We start from the raw sequence: 11201 nt of genomic DNA on the forward strand, positions 1-11201 counted from the left end.
TGCAAGAGTTAAAGTGCTCTCATATCACTCATCTGTATAGAAGGGGATTCTCAACTGTACTTCTGATTATACTACACCACCACCATTGTGAGCTCCATATCACAACCTACAGTACAGCTCAAGTAGTTTAAGTTGACTGTTCATACATTAACTGACACCAGAGAGCAAGTACTTGCGTAGAACTGTATACAAAGCAAAAGGTGGTGTTAAAGGCGCAATTGGGAAACGCAAAACTCCAATCACAAAAGATATATCTGGGCTGCAATCCCTTGAGCCACTGTATGTGAGCCTGCCATGTTAGAAATGTTGTCTTAAAGATATGGGAGTGGGATGAAAATGTATATATCTTGTGCCCCTGATCTTTTAAAACCTTAGCAGCGAACCTGGCCGCTAGCGTAGCATTGATGGGTCACTTAAGAGACCCAGCAATGCTGCTAAAAAGTTATGGGTGGGCTGCAGCTGGTGAGACGGAGAAGATGCACTGGGGTCCAAGTTGAATTTTTGCAGCAGAGCCCTTGAGCTTTTAGTTGCATCCTTGCTTACAACTTCACATCTGCGCTTTCCCTTTCCGCTATTGAGATCCGTCATAAGATCTCAATAGCGGGGGGGGAAAACGCTTCCGTTTTGTCCCCATTCATTGTCAATGGGGACAAAACTGAACTGAACAAACAGAGTGCACCAGAATGTATTCCGTTCCGTTTGATTGCGTCCCCATCGCAGACAGAATAACGCTGCAAGCTGGTGTGAAAGTAGCCTTAATAGAAGTGCAGCTTACAGCTCCTGACAATATGTAATGCCCCTTCCGATACGCCTTCCGATCAAGTGGTATGCTGGACCGGAGAACTCAAAACATCCGACTATTGTGTCCATCTCTGGGCGGTCACTAATCATGTACGCTATGTAAATCCTGCCTGACAGGTCCCCCCATCTGCCATGTGGCATTTACATAACTGGTGCACTTCCTATTGTTAGGGCAATGGGGAACGTGTCCGTTTTGGTCCCTGCAATGTCATTTCTGCAAAGCCTTTTTTTTTGCAAATCAAAGAGGTCATCTCATCTGGAAAGAGAAGAAACCAATTCATAGAGTATGTGACCAGTGCTGATGATGAGAGTGGTAGTTGCTGATGATGATTCATTACACAGCATCTTGTTTTTATCAGATTGTACAAGTATGTGAATGAAGAGATATTTAAACGTCCTACATATAAAGCGTTTATCAAGCTACTGGACAATTACGACAGGAAGACTGGAAAAGATGAAACATTCACAGAAGAGGAACTGGAGGAGCAGGAGATTTTCTTAAAGGAGATTATGAAAACAAAAGTTATGAAGGAGCTTTATAAATTCTTCCACAAAAAAGGTACTTTTTAAGGTTTTACCTGGTGAAATGTCACAGTAAAGAGGATTCTATGTTTTGCAAGATTATTCAATTTATTTATGTTAATAATAGAGTATCCAGAAACTGATCGTACAAAGCTATTGAAAGAAATTGGCCAAGATAGAAACTGCCAGTACCTGTTGGGGCCTCATTCTACAGCCATAAGACCTCTCATTTATTAAGGCCTGTTGTATATATGAGTCTTCAGATCCATCCAAATTGTATAATAATCTATATATATTTTTTTTTTTAATCTGGAATCCAATGATCCAAAAACTCTGTACTGTATGATATTATTGTATTGAACAAATTGACTTGGGACAAATGTTCTATCTACATCTTTGTAGCTACTGATTGGGACAGTTAAAGGGGTTCTGCACTTTGTTTTAACTGATGATCGGCGGGGGTCCAACACCCGGGACACCCGCAGATCAGCTGTTTAAGAAGGTAGCGGCGCTCCAGCAGCGCCGCGGCCTTCTCACTGTTTACCGCAGGCCCACTGACATCACGACTAGTATCAACAAGCGTGGGCGGGGCTAAGCTCCATTCAAGTGAACAGAGCCTAGCCCCCCCCACGCTAGTTGATACAAGTGGTGACGTCAGTGGGCCTGCGGTAAACAGTGAGAAGGCCGCGGCGCTGCAGGAGCGCCGATGCCTTCTCAAACAGCTGATTGGTGGGGGTCCCGGGTGTCGGACCCCCGCCGATCAGATGCTGATGATCTATCCAGAGGATAGATCATCAGTTAAAACAAAGTGCAGAACCCCTTTAAGGGGGTGGGCACTTTTCCCTTTTACTTGGGGGATAAAAAAGAGCAGCAAATACATACTGCAGTATAGCCCCAAATAATTAGCCACAATAAGCTAGGGTACTTAATGGATTTACAGTAACATGGGGCTAATGTCTGCAATTTTGGTGATCCAGGGCAGTGAAAGAGTTAATGTCTGTACCCCTGGTAGTCTATAGCAGATAAGGGAACCCAGGGGTTTATTGCCAAGAACATGGCTATTATCAGGATCCCTGATGGTTTAAGTCATATGAAGGGTTAATTGTAACATTCCTGGTAGTCTAGGGTAGCTACACGGTAAATGTGTACATCCCTAGTGGTCTGGCACAATGAAAAGGTTAATGACATCATCCTTTGAGGTCTAGTAAAAAGGTTAATGTCTATATTCTCGGTAGTCTAGGGCACAGAAAAGGTAGCCGTCCGACTCCAGCAACCGCACCAATTCTGAGTTCTGGCACTGGAAATAAGTTCTGTATCTACAAATCAGCATCTACTATTACTGCGGTTATGCTCCCATTCACTAGAACAAGGACATTAGGCAGAGTTTTGCAATTCGGGTGCCTGGTGGGGTTGCTGGCAGTCCGACCCACACTGATCTGATATTATTTAGGCCTCATGCACACAACCGCTGTTTTGGTCCGCATCCGAGCTGCAGTTTTTGCGGCTTGGATGCGGACCCATTCATTTCAATAAGGCCGCAAAAGATGCGGACAGCACTCCGTGTGGTTCCCTGGTCCGCAAAAAAAATATAACCTGTCCTATTCTTGTCCGTTTTGCGGACAAGAATAGGCAGTTATAATAATTGCTGTCCTTGCCGCTCCGCAAATTGCGGAACGCACACGGATGCCTTCCGTGTTTTGAGGATCCGCAATTTGCGGACCGCAAAGCACACAACGGTCGTTTGCATGAGGCCTTATTCTAAGGATAGGCCATCAATATGAAAGTCCTGGAAAACCCCTTTAATGTTAAAATACTTTAGGATATACTGTAGAGCTGATAACATTTTCACATTAAAATCCATGATGGTCTAAGGAAGCTGGGGGGTTAATCCTTCATTCATGAAGTTAATTTTCTAGTCTTTTCTAGTCTAGTTCAGTTTGTAACAGCAGACATTGCAAAGAGATAGAGAGGACTGTGCACCTGTAACTCTACAGCGACACAATTCTCTCTATGATCAGGCTGAGTGTTTTATGGACAGGGGGGAGAGCCCAGGGAGCGTGCGCAATAGCAGAATTTCCATGAGTGAGGCGGTTTTAAATCTGCATGAGACGTTTTAACCATACAATTAAATTTATATATCTGTATACAAATACCTATATATACTGTATTATCTGTAGGACTGTACAGAAATGAGAAGCAGTTTGTTGATGACCTGAGGAAGATGTGGTTTGGACTTTACTCTCGGTCTTCTGGGGAACAAGACTCAAGTGGCTTTGAACATGTGTTTGTAGGTATGTATAATCAATTGACTGTTCTGTCTTAGGAGACTGGAACATGTACATACAGTATACTGTATGTGGAAAGGAGATGTGCAGTGACCCAGAGGATCACTGTTAAAGAGTTAATATCACTGCTAAATGGTTAATTTTCTATGCCATGTCTGTAAATCCAAGATCTGTATATGGGTAAAGCAGATTAGCTACCTGGCCCTATTCAGTGGAGTAAGGCTGGCTCTGCCCTGTCTGGGTTAGGATTGCTGTGTAGTCTGGTCTAGGCCGCCAAAGTGTGGGGAGATGAATGTTCCTGTGCAGTGTGAGGCCTACTACATGGACCCTTCATACTTGCTTGCGATGCACAAGTGTCAAAGCTCTGAAAGAAGGAAGCATTCGATTTACACAGTAAAGGGTCATTACAGGGCCAGGACTGGTACAGCGACAAATAATAAAGGTAATCGCTTGTTTATGGCAACAGACTTTACTGCTTGTGGAGAGGGTATATTGCTTCTGCGCCCACCACACTTCTGTAATGGATTGGCTATCCATTTGAGGATCTTCACTCTGCAGCCTGGGAACTGCATTACATATTGTGAGAGACATTTTGCAGCCCTTTGTTTGAATTGGGAAGTTATTTGGATTTAATAGAGAAACTCAGAGTCAGCCATCTTACAGCCTGCCATCCCATATTCAGCATTGGAAATATTGTGTGTGTGTTCTCTAGAGAAAAACTGAACTTATTACTACCAGTGACTTTGTTTATGAACTGCCAACACTACCTCAGTAAAGTTCCTTGGACTTGTTACCCGCAAATACGGCCTGGTTATTGTCTTGCACCTCCATCAACCATTATCCGCCCAGGCCTCCTGCCCTGCAGCCCATCACAACACGCATCTAACATCAAAGGCACCCCATCCACCATCAGGCAGGAGCCCCAGTACCAGGGTATGCCCCGAGGGGGGAAAGGGTTGTGTCTCTCCATTCAATGCACTGCCCCAGAGAGTGCAGAAGTGAGGACAGCAACTGTGAACCACCACCACTACTACAAGTGCCACACTCACCATGACTTCACTCATCAAGACAATCCCTTCCAAACAACCAGCCACCCCTGGAATTCCCAGTGATCATTTGTCATCACTAGGGCAAATGTAGCATTATGTGGTGACCTTTCAAAGCAATGCTTGATGGTGTAATATGCATCTGAATTAACAGGGTCTCACTGCTCTGGGTAACCGAAGATGATACAAGCTGGAACCCCCAACTATGATGTCCAAATGCCCTAATAAGGTACAGTACAGACCAAAAGTTTGGACACACCTTCTCATTCAAAGAGTTTTCTTTATTTTCATGACTATGATTTCATCAAAACTATGAATTAACACATGTAGAATTATATACATAACAAACAAGTGTGAAACAACTGAAAATATGTCATATTCTAGGTTCTTCAAAGTAGCCACCTTTTGCTTTGATTACTGCTTTGCACACTCTTGGCATTCTCTTGATGAGCTTCAAGAGGTAGTCCCTTGAAATGGTTTTCACTTCACAGGTGTGCCCTGTCAGGTTTAATAAGTGGGATTTCTTGCCTTATAAATGGGGTTGGGACCATCACCATCAGTTGCGTTGAGGAGAAGTCAGGTGGATACACAGCTGATAGTCCTACTAAATAGACTGTTAGAATTTGTATTATGGCAAGAAAAAAGCAGCTAAGTAAAGAAAAACGAGTGGCCATCATTACTTTAAGAAATGAAGGTCAGTCAGTCAGCCGAAAAATTGGGAAAACTTTGAAAGTAAGGGCTATTTGACCATGAAGGAGAGTGATGGGGTGCTGCGCCAGATGACCTGGCCTCCATAGTCACCGGACCTGAACCCAATCGAGATGGTTTGGGGTGAGCTGGACCGCAGAGTGAAGGCAAAAGGGCCAACAAGTGCTAAGCATCTCTGGGAACTCCTTCAAGACTGTTGGAAGACCATTTCAGGGGACTACCTCCTGAAGCTCATCAAGAGAATGCCAAGAGTGTGCAAAGCAGTAATCAAAGCAAAAGGTGGCTACTTTGAAGAACCTAGAATATGACATATTTTCAGTTGTTTCACACTTGTTTGTTATGTATATAATTCCACATGTGTTAATTCATAGTTTTGATGCCTTCATAGTCATGGAAATAAAGAAAACTCTTTGAATGAGAAGGTGTGTCCAAACTTTTGGTCTGTACTGTAAATGGGCAGGAGTTATTTCATGGGAAAGACAATTTAACTTCAGGTCTTTCATCTTAATTTTCAACTGCTCTATACATATTAAGTTTTTGTTTACATAAAAGTACATAAACTAATGTATCCTGGAGCCAACACCCAATACATAGTCACAGCTGAGACGTGGATACAACTGTGTCTGATCCAGAAACTTTCAAAGTACATCACCAAAAGCACAAATTTGTAACAGGTATTAGGCCTCTTCCACATGTCCGTGTCTGTGACGATGTTCATGACAAGATGATAAGTGGTTCATCCATGAAGATGTCCGTGAAGGATCCATGTTTGGTCTATGTGTCCATGTATTGCCCTCCATGTGTCATCTGTATTCCATGGATACTGATAGGCTGAAAATTAGTTCCCAGTGCATCTCCTACCAATCACTGGAAGTCTGTTCATCAGTCACATGGCCTAGGAGCAGTGCATGTTAACGGATCTGAGCTGCAATACCAAGCACAGCCGCTATACAATGTATGGAGCTGTGCTTGGTAAGCTGTGAGAAGGCCAATCGGCGGGTGTCCTGAATGCTGGACCCCAACTAAAGAAAAAATACCAGCCAAATTTACACAGGTAAAAATATCAAATTTGAAATTTTGCTCCTTTAAAAAAAAAAAACTCTATTTCCCTTTTGGGGACACCACTGTGTAATTTACTTTTATTTAATCCCTCTTTTTAGAACGTCTCTGCTGGGTATCGAACCCACCATCATCTGCATTAAAGGCACAAACCGTAGCCAGTGAGCTATAGACCTCAATACTGACAAGAAAAATATATTCTCTGGCTAAAAACCTCATTAGTAGTTTCCCATGTATTATGTATTCATATATTGCAGGTGTTTTTGTTTTTTTTGCAAAAAGTTTTATGGCGCAAAATAAATTACAATAAGCACAAACCTGTCCATTATAAAAGGAGAACAATTGAAATAAAGTGCCGTCCCAAACAAATGATGTAAATGAACGCCACCTGATGGACCGCACTGACTATAAGGCCGCATGCACACAACTATACCAATTTTGGGGTCCACATCCATATGTCCGTTCCAGAAATGATAAAATATGACCTATTCTGGGCCTTAAAATGTGGTCTAAATATCTATTGAAGTCAATAAAAAAATGCGGATGCATGGTATTTTGCAGCCTGCAAAACGGATGCGATCGTGAGCATGAGGCCTTATCGTCAGTGCAGTCCATCAAGTGATGTTCATTTCTGTCATTTGATGGAGACAGTGCTTCAATTATTTTAATTGCTTTTCTATAATGGAGAGTTTATTGTAATTTATTTTGTGCCATACATTTTTTTGCGGTTATTAAAAAAATATAAAATGATTACTTTATCTATATATGAATACATAATACATGGGAAAATATTACTGAGGTTTTTAGACAGAGAATATCTTCTACTAATTAGCATTGAGCCTTATAGCTCAGTGTTCATGGTTTTCACCTTGAATTGAGAAGGAGATGGGTTTAAAACCCCATGAAGACATTTTTAAAATAGAGGCTAAATAAGCTTAAAGGGGTTCTACAGTTTGTTTTAACTGATGATCTATCCTCTGGATAGATCATCAGGGGTCCGACACCCAGGACCCCCGCCGATCAGCTGTTTGAGAAGGCAGCGGCGCTCCAGCAGCGCCGCGGCCTTCTCACTGTTTACCGCTGGCCCAGTGACATCATGACTAGTATCAACTGGCCTGGGCGCGGCTAAGCTCCGTTCACTTGAATAGAGCTTAGCCCCGGCCAGGTCAGTTGATACTAGTCGTGACGTCACTAGGCCAGCGGTAAACAGTGAGAAGGCCGCGGTGCTGCTGAAGCGCCGCTGCTGAAGCGCCGCTGCCTTCTCAAACAGCTGATTGGCGGGGGTCCTGTGTGTCGGACCTCCGCCGGTCAGATGCTGATGATCTATTCAGAGGATAGATCATCAGTTAAAACAAAATGCAGAACCCCTTTAATACACAGGGGTATCACCAAGCATACATAGGTCATCAGTATAAAACAGTCAGAAAACCTTTTTAACTTGAATGTGACTCAGCTGCAATACCAGGCGCTGCCCAAGGACAAAAGTGTCACAGTTTCTGGGAAAAATGCAGCCCCTTTTTTTCTAATTTCTAAGAACCCCTTAAAAATAATGGAGCCAGTATGACTCACTAAATTACAATAGTAAAATTACTAGTTTGCTTGTTACAAAAAAAGAATATTTTCTATATGTAGATATAGCGATGCCTTTGTCTAATATGATTTGCAAGTTCTAAACCGGAACAAATCCCATTTTGACTGTTACCAGGTGAAGTCAAGAAAAACAAAGTATCTGGTTTCCACAGTTGGATTCAGTTCTACCGCTTAGAAAAGAAGAAAAAGATTGACTATTACAGTCATAATTATGATGGTCCGGTAAGTTCTATCACTCCCCACCGATCAACCAACCGACACATAAGAATGTTCGCTGGTCGGCAGCACATCTCTCGGAGTAAACAGGGGATGTGCTGCCGACATAATGTAAAGTGTATGGAGGATAAATGATCGTGGTATTGATTGTTTGTCCCCCCATACGGTTTCAATCAGCCCATGTACAGGCTACATAAGCGAAAGTTGATCGACTTGTGTCTAAAAGGGCCCGTGGTAGGGTAAACACAAGAGATACAGAGCACTGACCCAGGGAGGACATATATAGATCAGCGTTTGGACAGACATTGTAATGTAATATATGTAAAACTGCCAGTGACATCTATTATATGAACAAGAATCTGTTCTGTTTGCTTAGACAATGATGATACATCTCACCCAGAGCATTGATATATAAGCGATTGTTGTATACCGCTCATGGGTCACATAGAAAAAACCTCCAGCCTTTTCTACTAGACATAATTACATTAACTATTACAAATTCCTTGCACTGCAATCTATCCCTGTACCCATGAGAATGGCAGCAGAGCACACAAGACAATCAAGTTTAGTTCCAAGTGGTGGGGACACAATTTGATTACAAGTCACCGCCGTCTTGTCTTGTTGACACCTCAGATACGGTTGTTTGAAGGACAAATTAGGTTAAGTTCACTATGTTCATTGTCAGAAGACGCTGTGCCCGGACAGCTGCAGGCGGCTGCACTGGGGTCATCAACTAAATCCTCCCCTTCCCCCAACCCAATCTTTTACTCATAATACATTGAACCCATTTAGTCCAGGAGCTATCAAGTTTTTTTGGATTGGCTTCTGCCTTTTATAACACATTGAAAGCAACAAGTTCTAGAAAAATGGTCCCAATGTAATATGATCCACAGCAGCTTAATGTAGTATTTTCAATTTAGTTATATATTTTTTATCTTGACAGTGGACAACCTACCCCGATGTGTTGGGGAAACAGTTCGAGTGGGACGGTTTCTATAAACAAGTTGGCACCCAAATAATTGGCTCCAGTCCTGAGTTTGACTTTGCACTTTATAGCCTGTGCTTCATCACCCGCCCTGGTAGAAAGTAAGTTGTGTCTTAAATATTCCCATTACATCTATATGGCCTTAGGCGCCTGACCATATTGTGATTCTGTACAACCTTCTAGTACGTAGAGATGTAATAGGGGATTTTTTTTTTTTTTTTTTTTAGAGGGGTCTACTGTAATAATATAGGTCTCCAATTTCCTACTGAACCAGACAGAAAAAACACTGTAGTATGCTCAATGAAATACTCTATTATGGAGATGTTTGCTTTATTTTTGCTTCTACTGGAGAAGAACTTGAAAAGAATAGCTCCAGTCCATAGTACACTATTATTATTACTATTATTATTATTTTTCTGTGCAGTTCACATGGAATCCAAGAGGTACAGTAGGGCCTAAAATAGGTCTGTGGGTATCATATGATGGCCACATATAACCTATAGGTTGTTTGGAACCATTATACATCTATGTGCATGAGTTTATATAATAATTACAATGTAACATTATGCATAGATAATTACTACTACTACTAACTTCTCTTCATTTCACCTGCAGATGCACTGTCAGCATGGGAGGACATGAAATAGACATACAAACTTATGAATGGACCAAAACCTTCTATGACGAAGGCAAGAAGTTCATCGCTACAGCCTATGCTACATTTTAGAATGGTTAAAGGGGTTATCTAAGTTCGATAATGCCCCCCTTATGCCCGGCCCCCTCACACAGATTGTTGTTACCTCGCTCCCCAGCACCCGCATCGCATCTCATACCAGCATGGCCACCGCTGCATCTCCCGGTCGCAAGGATAAAAACATCCAGCGCTGGGGGGGAAGGGGGGCAGCCCGTGATGGGAACAAGCCTTCCTAGCGACGAGGGTGCTGGGGAGTGAAGTACAACCTCTGTGAGGGGCCTGGACATATGGGGGGCATTATAGAATTTTAATGCTAATCTTACCATTCTTAATAACTTGCGCTTTAGAAACAGATTTGCTAAACTTAAGGCCTCATGCACATGACCATATGTATTCTGTGCTCCGCAAATTGCGGATATGCAAAATACGGATGCCATCCGTGCTGCATCCGCATTTTTTGCAGACCCATTAACTTTAGTGGGTCCGTGGTCGGCCAAGTATAGGGCATGCTCTATCATTTTGTGTAATGGACATAGGGATGTAGGAAGCACATGGATCATCCATATGCTTTCCGCATCCGTACGTCTGTTCCGCAAAAAGATAGAATATGTCAGCAAAATGCGGACCATGGATCCATTGTATCTAATGGGTCAGCCAAAAAAATGCAGCACGCACATGGACCCCATCCTTATTTTGCAGATCTGGCTGTCTAGACCTGCACCAGATTTATCACAGTGGCCCAGGCTGGATGATAACTCTTTCCTCAAGTATCTTGTAATCTCCTCTCCGATCTCCTGCAATCAGTTGGATTTAGCTGGAGCCGTTGTTCTCCCTTGGATCTGCTCCTAAATATTGGACAGAACAATAAAACAGCATCTGACAGTAAAGCACTACCACTCCTGGATAGCATACCACTAGGGATGAGCAAACCTCTGTATTCAAGTACGGCGTACAAGGTTCGGGTTATCTAAGAACTCCGTGGTAGCGGTATCCATAACGGAATTCTTAGATAACCCGAACCTTGTACGCCGTACTTGAATACAGAAGTTCTCTGAACACTACATACCCCATGATTTATTATACTTAAAAAAGTTTAAAAGTCAATGTGCACCTATCATAAAATCATAGCCTTTTCCAGGAATGCCCAACCCAGGTTTCACCTCTTCTTTAGGCCTCTTGCACACGAACGTATTTTATTTCCGTTTCCGTTCCATTTTTGCTGTTTCCGTTTGCGGTCCGTGTGCGGAACCATTCATTTCAATGGTTCCGCAAAAAAAAAAAAAAAAACGGTAGGT

At 42.5% G+C, this 11201-nt stretch overlaps 1 protein-coding gene across 1 annotated transcript in view; it reads left to right on the forward strand.

The window, feature by feature from the left end:
• The window catches only part of ENDOU (endonuclease, poly(U) specific), a 48234-nt gene extending 37680 nt beyond the window's left edge, over positions 1 to 10554 (forward strand). Inside the window, exons 7-11 of the mRNA XM_040425865.1 lie at positions 1161 to 1360; positions 3501 to 3614; positions 8127 to 8233; positions 9171 to 9313; positions 9828 to 10554. Of these exons, the coding sequence (XP_040281799.1) occupies positions 1161 to 1360; positions 3501 to 3614; positions 8127 to 8233; positions 9171 to 9313; positions 9828 to 9939 (676 nt within the window). The 3' untranslated portion in view covers positions 9940 to 10554. The remainder of the gene's footprint in view (positions 1 to 1160; positions 1361 to 3500; positions 3615 to 8126; positions 8234 to 9170; positions 9314 to 9827) is intronic.
• Positions 10555 to 11201: the final 647 nt, after the last annotated feature.

Source organism: Bufo bufo, chromosome 3 (assembly GCF_905171765.1).
Source record: "Bufo bufo chromosome 3, aBufBuf1.1, whole genome shotgun sequence".
NCBI lineage: Eukaryota > Metazoa > Chordata > Amphibia > Anura > Bufonidae > Bufo > Bufo bufo.